The sequence below is a fragment of the Oncorhynchus nerka genome, linkage group LG18 (genome assembly GCF_034236695.1).
Source record: "Oncorhynchus nerka isolate Pitt River linkage group LG18, Oner_Uvic_2.0, whole genome shotgun sequence".
NCBI lineage: Eukaryota > Metazoa > Chordata > Actinopteri > Salmoniformes > Salmonidae > Oncorhynchus > Oncorhynchus nerka.
The window spans coordinates 65,506,285-65,520,788 of NC_088413.1; the positions used below are offsets into that span (position 1 = coordinate 65,506,285).

Below are 14,504 nucleotides of genomic sequence, written 5' to 3' on the forward strand. Positions count from 1 at the left end.
GGTTATGATATCGTTTAGGACCTTGAGCGTGGCTGAGGTGCACCCATGACCAGCTCGGAAACCAGATTGTATAATGGAGAAGGTATGGTGGGATTCGAAATGGTCGGTGACCTGTTTATTATCTTGGATTTAGAATATTTTAGAAAAGCAGGGCAGGATGGATATAGGTCTATAACAGTTTGGGTCTAAGGTGTCTCCCCCTTTGAAGAGGGGGATGACCGCGGCAGCTTTCCAATCTTTGGGGATCTCATACGAAAGAGAGGTGACATTACTATGACATTATAACAAAGACATCCCTATAACCTATAACTATGACATTACTATACCCTATAACAAAGACATCCCTATACCCTATAACTATGACATTACTATACCCTATAACATAGAAACCACTATACCCTATAACTATGACATTACCATACCCTATAACATAGAAATCACTATACCCTATAACTATGACATTACCATACCCTATAACGAAGACATTACTATACCCTATAACAAAGACATTACTATACCCTATAACTATGACATCACTATACCCTATAAATATGACATCACTATACCCTATAACAAAGACATTACTATACCCTATACATATGACATTACTATACCCTATAACTATGACATCACTATACCCTATAACTATGACATTACTATACCCTATAACTATGACATCACTATACTTTATAACCATGACATTACCATACCCTATAACAAAGAAATCACTATACCCTATAACTAGGACATTACCATACCCTATAACAAAAACATCAATATACTCTATAACTAGGACATCACTATACCCTATAACAAAAACATCAATATGCCCTATAACTAGGACATCACTATACCCTATAACAAAAACATCAATATACCCTATAACTAGGACATCACTATACCCTATAACTAGGACATTACTATACCCTATAACAAAAACATCAATATACCCTATAACTAGGGCCCAAAAGTTTTTGGGGCCTATAGTACTGAGTAGGACTTCCATGGAGTATAACCCCAGTGTGTTAACCCTCACAAACGCTGTGTGACTGTACCTGTGATGGCTGTGTTGAGCATGGGGTTTCCAGCTCCATCATTGTAGATGGGGGTGACAGCCAGGACATACTCAGTCTGAGAGATCAGGTTGTCCAAGGCCTTGGAGGTCACACCTCCCCCCACTTCAAGCTGCAGACCAAAACAACATCTTTGTTTACATCAAGCCCTACAGTCTGTCACATTATTCCAGTGTAAACCATGTTAAATCATTTACCTGTATCAACTGAATAACTATTGCATTATTTTGTAAATGGAGGGTTAGAGTTTGTCATGAGTAATTCTGTTTTCCTCATCATGGTCATGTTGAATGCCTTCCAAAGTAATTTTCCATTCTCATTGATGAGTTCCAAAGAATCTGTGAGAGAAACTGTGGGCGTCTTTGTATACATCTGACGAGACAGCATGTTATCTCCACTTCATGTGTAAATCCTTAGCACACGCAGAGGTGGAGAAAGATAAACAATCAAGTAAAAAAAATATATATATATATATATATATATATATATATATGACAGTCAAGCACAAACATACTCCACTGGAAAAGTACCCCAAACATATTTCTAAATGCACAATAAAATTCTCTGTTTCTTTTCAGTACTCAGGAATCGCACGATCACAGCATTTGGTACAGGAGGTCGTTCCTAATGTTCCTTATTCTGAAATCTCTGTCAGTGGTGTGATCCTTCCACCAGACTCCTGGTCCAGTGGGGTGATCCTTCCAACAGGCTCTTGGTCCAATGGTGTGATCATTCCACCAGGCTCCCGGTCCAGTGGGGTGATCCTTCCACCAGGCTCTTGGTCCAATGGTGTGATCATTCCACCAGACTCCCGGTCCAGTGGGGTGATCCTTCCAACAGGCTCTTGGTCCAATGGTGTGATCATTCCACCAGGCTCCCGGTCCAGTGGGGTGATCCTTCCAACAGGCTCTTGGTCCAATGGTGTGATCATTCCACCAGGCTCCCGGTCCAGTGGGGTGATCCTTCCAACAGGCACTTGGTCCAATGGTGTGATCATTCCACCAGGCTCCCGATCCAGTGGGGTGATCCTTCCACCAGGCTCTTGGTCCAATGGTGTGATCATTCTACCAGGCTCTCTATATCCTTCCTGTTTGGCCCTGTCCGGGGGTGTCCTCGGATGGGACCACAGTGTCTCCTGACCCCTCCTGTCTCAGCCTCCAGTATTTATACTGCAGTAGTTTATGTGTCGGGGGGCTAGGGTCAGTTTGTTATATCTGGAGTACTTCTCCTGTCCTATTCGGTGTCCTGTGTGAATTTAAGTGTGCTCTCTCTAATTCTCTCTTTCTTTCTCTCTCTCTCTCGGAGGACCTGAGCCCTAGGACCATGCCTCAGGACTACCTGACATGATGACTCCTTGCTGTCCCCAGTCCACCTGGCCGTGCTGCTGCTCCAGTTTCAACTGTTCTGCCTTATTATTATTGGACCATGCTGGTCATTTATGAACATTTGAACATCTTGGCCATGTTCTGTTATAATCTCCACCCAGCACAGCCAGAAGAGGACTGGCCACCCCACATAGCCTGGTTCCTCTCTAGGTTTCTTCCTAGGTTTTGGCCTTTCTAGGGAGTTTTTCCTAGCCACCGTGCTTCTACACCTGCATTGCTTGCTGTTTGGGGTTTTAGGCTGGGTTTCTGTACAGCACTTTGATATATCAGCTGATGCACGAAGGGCTATATAAATACATTTGATTTGATTTGGTCCAATGGTGTGATCCTTCCACCAGGCTCCCGGTCCAGTGGGGTGATCCTTCCACCAGGCTCCCGGTCCAGTGGGGTGATCCTTCCACCAGGCTCCCGGTCCAGTGGGGTGATCCTTCCACCAGGCTCCCGGTCCAGTGGGGTGATCCTTCCACCAGGCTCTTGGTCCAATGGTGTGATCATTCCACCAGGCTCCCGGTCCAGTGGGGTGATCCCTCCACCAGGCTCCCGGTCCAGTGGGGTGATCCTTCCACCAGGCTTCCGGTCGAATGGTGTGGTCCTTCCACCAGGCTCCCGGTCCAATGGTGTGATCATTCCACCAGGCTCCTGGTCCAGTGGTGTGATCCTTCCACCAGGCTCCCGGTCGAATGGTGTGGTCCTTCCACCAGGCTCCTGTCCCAGTGGGATGATCCTTCCACCAGACTCCCGGTCCAGTGGGGTGATCATTCCACCAGGCTCTTGGTCCAATGGTGTGATCATTCCACCAGGCTCCCGGTCCAGTGGGGTGATCCTTCCACCAGGCTCCCGGTCCAGTGGTGTGATCCTTCCACCAGGCTCCCGGTCAAATAGCACAGCCCCAGAGGTCCACTGCATACCCTTCTCACCAGGCTCCCGGTCAAATAGCACAGCCCCAGAGGTCCACTGCATACCCTTCTCACCAGCTGCACTTCCCATTACACTGTCCAATGTCATATCTCAAATGATGCGTAAAAAATATCAATCTGCTAGCTGACATAAACAGAGAATGTGCTCAGCACAGGAGCTGGTGTCTGCTGTGACCAGTAGGAGAGAGAGCTAAGTATATGTTTCTGCCCCCAGAGGGAGTATGTAGAGTACAGAGTATTCCTTTCACTGCCATCTGTATCCAACAGATGTATTGTGATTGTCGTATCTCACCTCTTTGGCCTCTCCCTCATCAGGCGTGTAGGTGATGATGTATTTGAGGACGGCACCTGGAGCAGCATCCCAGTTCATCTTCAGGGTGCTATGGGTAACGTCTCTGACCCTCAGCTCTCCCGCAGGAGGCATGGGCACTACAGAGGGGACAGAGATATAGAACATGAGGCTCACCAAATTACATTATTACTTTAATCCCTTTCATTCCATAAACTAGGGAGTGAGGAGACCTGATTTACTCTATACGAGTTCCTGTCGTGCCTTACCCTCCCTTGGGGCACTGAGCGCAAAACATTAATAACAACATTTGAAGGTAGAAGAGTACTGTTCTGTATGTACATGTGACTCCTTGCTCGGTCAGGGGGTCGCTGGCTGACTGTCCATGCAGGGCTAAGATGGACAGAGTGTAGGCCGTGTTGGGGATCAGCTGCACCAACTGGACATCAGTCGTGTCCCCTCCAACTCTCATCTGCAGGGAGTACCATGACGGAACAAACATTATTTTACAAGGCTCACTGTCGTTCAGACAGGCAGTTTGGATGAACATGTTTCCACAGATTAAGGGTTTTAGGCAGTGTCCAGTGTCATATAACTTATCTAAGTGTTTGCCAATACTACAGATGATCTAATCCTCTTGATTTGACACCTCAGGAACTAATATCATGCCAGAGTAAGATAAAAAATGTAATAAATAATTCTGTGTTTTGTTGTCTCTGCATCCATAAAAGGAAAGTTATTAATCTCTGCTCCTTGACATCTGCATGCTGTCAGGAGACATTGGCAGGGGACCGGTATATCCGGTCATTGGCAGCATCTGTGTATGTGTGTCAGTGCAGCAGTTGGACTGGCGTGTCTCTCTTTCTCTCGCTCTCTCTCTCTCTCAGTTGCCGTCTCACTTCTTTCTCCACGGAGGGCTCTGTGGCGTTGATGGCTCTGTAGAGTAGCATGTAGTTCGTGGCACCCACTGCTTCCTCCCACTTCACCCTCATGGTGGTGGGACGCTCCTCATAGATGATCATCTTCCTCACTGCGCTGAGGGGCACTGGACATGGGAAGAGGGAGAGGGAAACACACACAATCCCATCCAAAAATGAAATGTTTGCAGTGAAACGTAGCCATGCAGATTTCATGTGCCTATTCAAGTAGTGAGAACTAAACAATGAGGTATTTTATAGGAGCTTTTATGGAGAAATAACTCATAAAGAAAATTGCTTCATAAAATCACGCCATTCTAGAGGACAAATAAAAGAATAGTGAAGAACAACATAAAAAGACCTCTCTCATTCTTGATGCACATAGTGGGCGCCAAATAACAGCATGGTTTTGAGTTTGAAACAGTGTTTCCCCCTTTGATTACAATAATATCAGCCTTATATGGTATCATAAATAAGACAGTGTTGTTCTTTCTTTAACGTTGAAAACAGGGACCGCACAAGCACCACAGGAACGTCTATAAAGTCACAGTGGTGTGCTGAATGTAACGGAAGAATACTTGTTTTTACAGTCTCAAAGACATCCATTGTTGATCCTATAGAGATTACGTGTGGGACATACAGGTATGTTACAGGACAGTAATGGACAGGTACAGTATAGTGGTTTTAAAGAAGAACACAGAAAAACAGATTAGGACTCACAGGTGGTTTCACCGCCCTTCAGTGGGTCGCTGCTCTCCTCTCCGATGACAGAGTAGACGTTGACCAGATACTCAGTCAGTGGATTCAGGTTAGGTAGGATGGCTGTGGTCACAGAGCCATCAACAAACATCTACACCCAGACAACAAGAGTAAACATGAACCAGGCGAATACAGTATGAGGTTGTAGAATGACTTTGGATGTCTATTTTAAGTAACCCCATTGACAAGCATGGAAAGGTTGGTTTCTGTTGGAGGACAAATAAGCCAAACAATACAACAAAGTACAGCTATCAGTGTTTCCTGTGTTGATGCAAGTGGTCTTCATTGAACCACAAATATGACCCGTTTCTGGAAGCTAGGCCTATGTTACACGTCACTACTTTACAGGAGAGGCATTTCAAAAAAAAAGAAAAGGGGTTTCAGAAATGCTTGCTGGAACATGTGAACTTTCATGTGCCTTGATAACAAATGTGTATGCCTTTTGTAAATATGAATGCAATTGTTAAATAACGAGCCTAGTTGTTTTAGCCATGGAAAATACAGGAACCTTCCCACCAGCCATGATTGGCCGAGACAATGGGTGGGCTGGACATGCCGAGAGATGTGTTTGCATTGGTCTGCCATGTAAGCATGCTTCTGTTTATAACATGAGCTGTTAAATACTGTATGTGTGGATAATCCTGTCTACTGCAGCTTTTTTTGAAAGATATCAAATTGTTCTCAACATTGCTGCCCTGAAGTTAATGATCGTGCAATGCTGACTCTCTCGAACTCTGAAAAGGAATCAGACAATGAGGAAATCACTGATTTAGGTCAAACATCTTCATTGAACCAGACATTGTCGAGTCTTCTGATGACAATGGTGGGGAAGAAATGGTGTCGTTGTCATGGAAGAAGTTGACCCGAGTTTTGAAATCAGTGGAATGCCCAGTGGAAGCAGAGAGATGATTGCCAAATGCGGAGAGAGTCTGTTGTATAAAACATTTGTCTCCGGATAACATCTTCAAACTAAGGGCAACCGTGGCATGCATGACAAAGGGAGAAGCGTTCATCCATGTATACAGGTAAGAGTCAAGCGACATTTTTAGATATTATATGTTTCCAATTTTGTGGAAAGTCATTTTCATTGCAAGTTAAAGTATTCTGTTAACTAAGCTAGCTAACTTTAGCTAGCTGGCTTGTTGGCTAACGTTACGTGTATGATCTGTGTAGGAGCTCTAGAAAGAGGCCTGAGTTCCAGAGTTGGAATTCTGAGTTGGATGACCATTCAAATCGATTTTTCCCAGTCTTTTTTTTTTAGTTCCCAGTTATTTTGAACGCGGCATTAGAGTTGGGATTATGGTTCATTGTTTAGCTAGCTAACTAGCTAGCTACATGTATAAACAAAAGACTCCACTATCCAAGTAACCATTTCACTGTACCGTTTACACCTTCTGTATCCGGCGCATGTGACAAATACATTTAGATTTTATATAGTGTTTGTTTACCAGATACGGTAATGTGAAGAACAGTATGACCTGCACCAAAGTCAGATTAGGATATAGGCCAAGGACTAGATAATGTTTATTTTTACTACTACTTTTTGCTTCTACTCTCACTACTTTTAGTCTTGAAATCTTTGGTTGTTTACTACACTGTGAATCCTTAGAGAGATGGGTGTGGCTACGGCTTAAGAGGGTGTGAACGATGTTGAATGGGTGTAGACAAAGAAGAACTCTCCAGTAGCTGTACCAAAATACTCATGAGCCATTTTCTCAAAAGTAGGGTTACAATTTCATTATCTTTCCAATTTTGCTACATAGGACCGAATCCAGGTGGTGGGTCAGAAATTGGTTGTAGGAACTCTGAACAAACTCCACACTTTCCGACCCACTCTGTTTCTATTTAGAAGAGTAAAAAACAAACAAAACCTTGATCACACACTAGACCACTGCATCACAAAGCCATGAGAGTTGGAATAAAATAAATACTTAGAAAAATGAAATTGGACTCCAAGAAGTTGTAAGTTAGCTACTCCATTCTAGTACACTGGAGCCAAGACCCTGCAGCTGTCAGATAAAGGGATATGAAATAAACAAAACAAACATTTTTTGCTACTAGTACTCTAAATTGAAAGCCTTGTATTTTGTGGTCTTACCCTCTGCCAAACCCATTTGACCAAACACCCTCATACTGAGCAGCCAACACAAGCTTGAGGAAGGGAGGTGGGGAGAGTTTCTGGGGTTCCCTCTAGTATCTGGCAGATCAGAGGCTAGAACTAAACCCAGGACAATGAAAAAGTATTCCCAAAAACCTGCCCATAATGTCCTCAAAGCTACATGTAGGGTAGGTGTGGGGTCAGGGTGAATACTTACAGTATGTCATCTCTTATATCTTTATTTAGCAAAGTAAGTCATTGAGAACAAAACCTTTACAACTTGCTTCCATCCTCATCCTTCCATCCTCAGGTGGGAGTGACAGAGGGATTTGTGATAAAGGGGGAGTGACAGAGGGTTTTTGTGTTGATAGAGGGTGAGTGACAGAGGGGTTTGGGGGTTGATAGAGGGGGAGTGACAGACGGGTTTGTGATAGAGGTGGAGTGACAGAGGGATTTGGGGGTTGATAGAAGGGGAGTGACAGAGGGGTTTGGGGGTTGATAGAAGGGGAGTGACAGAGGGATTTGGGGGTTGATAGAGGGTGAGTGACAGAGGGGTTTGGGGGTTGAGAGAGGGGAGTGACAGAGGGGTTTGGGGGTTGACAGAGGGGGAGTGACAGAGGGATTTGTGATAGAGGGGGAGTGACAGACGGGTTTGGGGGTTGATAGAGGGTGAGTGACAGAGGGGTTTGGGGGCATGATAGGGAAGAGTAACAGAGAGGTTGGTTTTTGATAGGGTTGAGTTAGTGTGGAGGTTAAAGATATGTACCTGCTGAGGGCGTCCAGACAAGGTCATGTACTCCACACGGTACTTCTCCACTGGACCTTCAGGGCCTGTCCAGCTGGCACGGAACGAATAGTGGGTCACCTCTGAGGTCACAAGGTCCGTGGGTGCCTCGGGGCCACCTCCTATCAGGGAAAAGGGGAGAGAGGCGGTCAAATCAACCCAAAGCATAGGATCTCATTGTTTATTATATGTCACTTTATTCCTAGTTAGAGTTAAAGTCGGAAGTTTACATACACCTTAGACAAATACATTTAAACTCAGTTTTTCACAATTCCTGACCAAATCAAATCAAATCAAATGTATTTATATAGCCCTTCGTACATCAGCTGATATCTCAAAGTGCTGTACAAAAACCCAGCCTAAAACCCCAAACAGCAAACAATGCAGGTGTAGAAGCTGACATGTATAATCTTAGTAAAAAGTCCCTGTCTTAGCTCAGTTAGGATCACCACTTTATTTTAAGAATGTGAAATGTCAGAATAATATTTATTATTTATATTATTTAAATATTTATATTTCTTTCTTTCATCACATTTCCAGTGGGTCAGAAGTTTACATACACTCAATTAGTATTTGGTAGCATTGCATTACATTTATTAACTTGGGTCAAATGTTTCAGGTAGCCTTCCACAAGCTTCCCACAATAAGTTGAATGAATTGTGTCCCATTCCTCCTGACAGAGCTGGTGTAACTGAGTCAGGTTTGCAGTTCTGCCAACAAATGTTCTATGGGATTGAGGTCAGGGCTTTGAGATGGCCACTCCAATTCCTTGACTTTGTTGTCCTTAAGCCATTTTGCCACAACTTTGGAAGTATGCTTGGGGTCATTGTCCATTTGGAAGACCCATTTGCGACCAAGCTTTAACTTCCTGAGTAATGTCTTGAGATGTTGCTTCAATATATCCACATCATTTTTGTTCCTCATGATGCCATCTATTTTGTGAAGTGCACCAGTCCCTCCTGCAGCAAAGTCCCCCACAACACCCCCACAACCCCTTTTTCAACCAAACATAACGATGGTCATTATGGCCAAACAGTTATATTTTTCTTTCATCAGACCAGAGGACATTTCTCCAAAAAGTACGATCTTTGTCCCCAGGTGCAGTTGCAAACCGTAGTCTGGCTTTTTTATGGTGGTTTTGGTGCAGTGGCTTCTTCCTTGCTGAGTGGCCTTTCAGGTTATGTCGATATAGGACTCGTTTTACTGTGAATATAGATACTTTTGTTCCTGTTCCCTCCAGCATCTTCAGAGACTCTTTGTTGTTCTGGGATATATTTGCACTTTTCGCATCAAAGTATATTCATCTCTAGGAGACAGAATGCGTCTCCTTCCTGAGCAGTATGACGGCTGCGTGGTCCCTTGGTGTTTATACTTGTTTGTACAGATTGCATACTATTGTTTGCACAGATGAACATGGTACCTTCAGGCGTTTGGAAATTGCTCCCAAGGATGAACCAGACTTGTGGAGGTCTACAATTTTTTTCTGAGGTCTTGGCTGATTTCTTTTGATTTTCCCATGATGTCAAGTGAAGAGGCACTGAGTTTGAAGGTAGGCCTTGAAATACATCCACAGGTACACCTCCAATTGACTCAAATTATGTCAATTAGCCTATCAGAGGCTTCTAAAGCCATGACATAATTTTCTGGAATTTTCCAAACTGTTTAATAAAGGCACAGTCAACTTAGTGTATGTAAACTTCTGACCCACTGGAATTGTGATATAGTGAATTATAAGTGAAATAATCTGTATGTAAACAATTGTTGGAGAAATGACTTGTGTCATGCACAAAGTAGATGTCCTAACCAACTTGACAAAACTATAGTTTGTTAACAAGAAATGTGTGGAGTGGTTGAAAAACAATTTTTAATGACTCCAACCTAAGTGTATATAAACTTCGGACTTCAACTGTATATGTACCTGTACATATCTAACTCAATTACTTCGTACTCCTGCAAATCGACTCGGTACTCGTACCCTGTGTATGTAGCCAAGTTATCATAACTAATTGTGTATTTACTAAGCTTTTATTATTACATGTTTTACTTTTCTGTTAATTCTCTAGTTTCTTTCTCTCTGCATTGTTGGGAAGGACCCGTATGTAAGCATTTCACTGTTAGTCTACACCTCTTGTTTACCAAGCATTTGAGTTGTTTTTCACAGATTTGGACACAGCTCCCTAGCAGAAAATCCAGTTGACAGACAGACAAAGACTCTTTACTCCAGATGGCTGCACGCCACGTTTAAGTCCTTTCAAAAAAAGAAAAGGAACTTCTCCCACATAGTATCCAGTTCCAGCTCATTAATTTGATTAAGGAGCAGACTATTTCTAATTTCAGAGAGGATAAAATAGAGCATCGGGGGAAAGAGGACTAGATTCTATATTATTTCCAGTGGTAAGCTGGCATTCAGCTCCTTGTGTTGTCTCCTCTGGTGCTCCAGACTTGCAACTCTATTGAGGGTCTCTCTTAGCCATGACCTAAACCCTGTTTACATAACTATAGCCTCACATAGATCCAGATCGTCGCCCGTATTCACAAAGAGTCTCAAAGATCTAGGATCAGCTCTCCCCTCTTATTCATTATGAAATCAAAGGCAAAACTGATCCTAGATCAACGCTCCCGCTCTGGAACATTTTGTGAATATAAGCCTTAGCACTAAGCACTAGTATTAAGACTAGACTACCTGCATAGCCAATACGACTGTCACCTTATTAACAGTCACGACAAGGAGTTTAATGGAAGGCTGAAGGTACCTGGTCCCTTGACGCTGTTACAGAGGTTGTCAGTCAGGTCGTCCACTATGTCCAGCAGAAAGGAGAAGTCGGCCACGTTGTACATGTGGATCTCCTCCGGGTCAGAGGCGATGGACCTCAGCTCATTCTCGTCAGCGTTCTTCACACCTAGGAGGAGTCAACAAGGGACAACTGTCAGCTATCCCGTCTTAGAGCAATTATTCTAGGGCAACTCGAGCATTCACACGCTACGTCAAGACGACAAAGATAACTGTCATTATTCAAGTTGAGATGGATACAAGGAGTGTCAGATGTCCTATCAAGTCAAAATAGAAGAAAGGGAAAAGTTCCCAGTGCAGAGACTCACCGATGGCATACAACTCAATGCCCTGGTCACGCAGGTTCTGGGAGTTGGCAATGATGTCATCCTGAGACTTGCCATCAGTGACCAGCACTCCGATCTTACGAGCGTTGGGTCTCATCCCAACATTCTCCTTGAAATTGTTCTGGAGGATGTAGTTCAGAGCCAAACCTGCAACGAAGACAGAAACATTTATTTATCACACTGATTATACGGTTTAATCATTTCTCTGAGGCCTTTCCAACAAGGCAGCTAAACAGAATGCAGATTATTATAAAATACATTGTGAGCCTATTAGGAACAACAAAGTTTTATTTGCATAATGGAGCATACAATTGAATTCCGTTCCCTTCACCCTCTGGCTATCACACAAACAGCTCAGCTGCCAAGAATCAAAACAGTGGCACAGTTTCCATTGTGAAGTTCACGAACTGGAACCTTTTTCAGTAGCCAATACAAGCATGAACATGATAGAGTTAACAGTATAAAACAGTAATGTCTGCATTGAGGTTATAGATGTAGATTAAGTACAGTACCAGTGAGTGTGTTGCCTCCTTTGTAGGGCAGGTTGGCGACAGCCTCCAACAGGGAAGCCCTGGTCCTGTGGGCATTCAGGTGCCACTCAGTCTTAGGGTCACCACTGTACTGGGCCAGACCTGGGAGAAACACACAGAGAGCCTCTGTCAGATCAGATGCCATGTAAATCTACACAACATTATAACACCTACAGAATTACTGGAGAGTGAAGCTACAATAGTGTTATCTATAGCAGGGAGCAGGAATGCTCATATCCTGTGAGACTTTAGGCACACTGAGGTTCAACCTACCGATCTGGACCCTGTCAGGGCTGATGTCAAAGACTCCCACCATGCGAGAGATGAAGGAGCGAATGGTTTTGAAGTTCAGACGGCCGATACTCCAGGAGCCATCGATCAGCAGGACTATATCAGCCCGGGCTTTGGTCTTACACACCACATCTGAGAGGTCAGAGGTTACAGGTCAGAGACGCAGAACAGAACAGTGATGGGCTCTAGTTATTATAATGCAGTTTCCGTTATATTACAGGTGAAGTTATGAGGGCAGACATGTCATGGAGATGGCTCAGAGGGGTTTAATAATGCATGGGTGTGAAGAGAGGTGAAGGAGTAGGAAAGAAAATAGGTCATTGACATTACATTGTTGACATTAATTCACAGTACATCACACACACTTCCCAAACAGAAAAAAACACGTATTTATCTTTACAAGCAAGCAGTAAAAACACTTTCTATTCCATTTTTAGGGTTACAAGTTAGTTTCATCATACACATTTCATTTCCAGGTGCCGATATAATTATTGTCTTCTTTTCTTCCAACGAGTTGAGACTGTTCTGTCTCTCTCTCTCTCTGTGTGTCCGAGGAGTGTTCTTCACTGGCCACTGCTCAGCCTCTCCCGGAGAACAACAAAAAGAAGCTCTCCTGACATGATCTACGAGGGTCTCCTTGGTGAGAGTTACTGTGCATTCCTCACTGGCACAGCTCTCACTGTTTTCCAGACACCTGTGGGATGAGAAGAAGGCCTCGTCCCCAGTCCGTTAAGACTGCAGATGCAGCAGCCGCACACAGACATTGTGCAATCTGCCACTGTCTGCAATTGAAAACAGGTTACATGATGTTTGATTTACAGACTAGTCTTTCCTTCCCCATGCGGCCCACAGATAAATAGATGTCCCGCGGAATGTGACTGAACCGTGTGTCGTTCGGATTACAGGCTGTTTTAGTTAGCTACACAGTCGTAACAAAGACAATTATCTAAGGCTATCGGGCGAGACTACAGGGGGAAGATTTATCGGCCACGGCAGAGGTTTGTCCTTTGACTGCAATATGCATTTCACCAAATAAATAAATTCACATCCAGTCTCTGTTTATGGCACTGTAAATTCAATGTTTTGTTTACTTGTGCGTTACAGCACAAATGTATCTGTGACTCTAAGAACAGTTATCTATAATTTACAGGAAAAAAACACTTTGAATGTGGAAAAGGAGACAAATTTCCATTACTGTCTGGTGTAAAATATCTTCAGAGTTGAGGGAGGCTGATGAACGGATTACTTCAGACCCAGTCCCTCTCTCCTCACTCCCTTCTTAATCTCACTCCTCCAGGATTGGGGATGGGGGACTGAATTGAGGAGTACTGGGTAAGGAGAAAGGTAGAAATGGGGTGTAGAAGGGTTGTTCTGTCCCCTTTATTAAATTATATTATTGTGGGTGGGTGGCTGCCTGACTGACTGGCTGACTGGCTGACTGGGTCTTGTCACTGTATCTGCTCCCTATTAGAGGAGGCCTTCCAGTCAGCTGAGTGTCAGACTGGCCTCTCTGGAGCCTTCCATCAAACACATAACATTTTCCTCCTTCTCTCTCTTTCCTCTCCTCTCCTGTCACTCACTGCCCTGCACCACGCCACGTGCTCACACCCGGTAGGTTGTAAAACACTGGTAATTGCAAACAGCTTCACCTTTTTTCAATTCTACCGCTCTTAGCTGCCGCAGGATCCAGAAAAAGAAAAAGGAACCCAAAGTGATGAAAAAAGCGAGCAGCCAACAGATGGAACAGTCGTTAAATCTGTTATTTGGTGAGACAATTAGCTTTGAGGAAAGGCATTTAGGGCAACTCATCTGTTTTTATGGGGAGAGGGATTAAAAATGTATACCCACACTTTGGCTATGGACGCAGGAGACACAACATATATACATATAAGGTCTTAAGTATCATGAGGGAGAATAATAAAACAAGTTTTAAAAATCCTATAGGTCATTAGGGTTGTTGGGTTCTTTGAGGAAAATGTGTTATTTCGCCTTTGCCTCTAAAATGGATCACAGCTTTTATATATACGATTCCTGAATACAAATATTTACCTTACGCATGACCCTTTACATTTTAACATGGCTGCCGTGCCCACGGTTGTTGATTGGCTGTGCATAAGATCAGTGTAGTCTCATGTGTAGTGCTGTGTTGCCGTTGCTGGCTATGATTATTCATGTAGGAGGGGTTTGAGAGTAGGCCTTACCTCCATCATATGGTGGTGGTTCAGGGGCATCAGAGAGAGTAGTCTTTTCCTCTCCATCCAACGGCTGGCTCTCTCCTCCCTCAAACATCCCAAACACACTCACTGTGTACTTGGTACCAGCCCTGTGAGACAAACTTAAATCA

At 43.8% G+C, this 14,504-nt stretch overlaps 1 protein-coding gene across 2 annotated transcripts in view; it reads right to left on the bottom strand.

Moving 5' to 3' along the window:
* Positions 1-14,504, bottom strand: part of LOC115146346 (collagen alpha-1(XII) chain-like) — a 93,694-nt gene that overhangs the window by 48,062 nt on the left and 31,128 nt on the right. For both annotated transcript variants that reach the window (XM_029688371.2, XM_029688372.2), the window contains exons 17-27: positions 14,362-14,483; positions 12,143-12,292; positions 11,852-11,971; positions 11,322-11,486; positions 10,976-11,122; positions 8,205-8,344; positions 5,302-5,431; positions 4,564-4,709; positions 4,007-4,136; positions 3,668-3,804; positions 1,056-1,185 (exon numbers count right to left, since the gene is read on the bottom strand). In XM_029688371.2, coding sequence (XP_029544231.1) covers positions 1,056-1,185; positions 3,668-3,804; positions 4,007-4,136; positions 4,564-4,709; positions 5,302-5,431; positions 8,205-8,344; positions 10,976-11,122; positions 11,322-11,486; positions 11,852-11,971; positions 12,143-12,292; positions 14,362-14,483 — 1,517 coding nt within the window. The remainder of the gene's footprint in view (positions 1-1,055; positions 1,186-3,667; positions 3,805-4,006; positions 4,137-4,563; positions 4,710-5,301; positions 5,432-8,204; positions 8,345-10,975; positions 11,123-11,321; positions 11,487-11,851; positions 11,972-12,142; positions 12,293-14,361; positions 14,484-14,504) is intronic.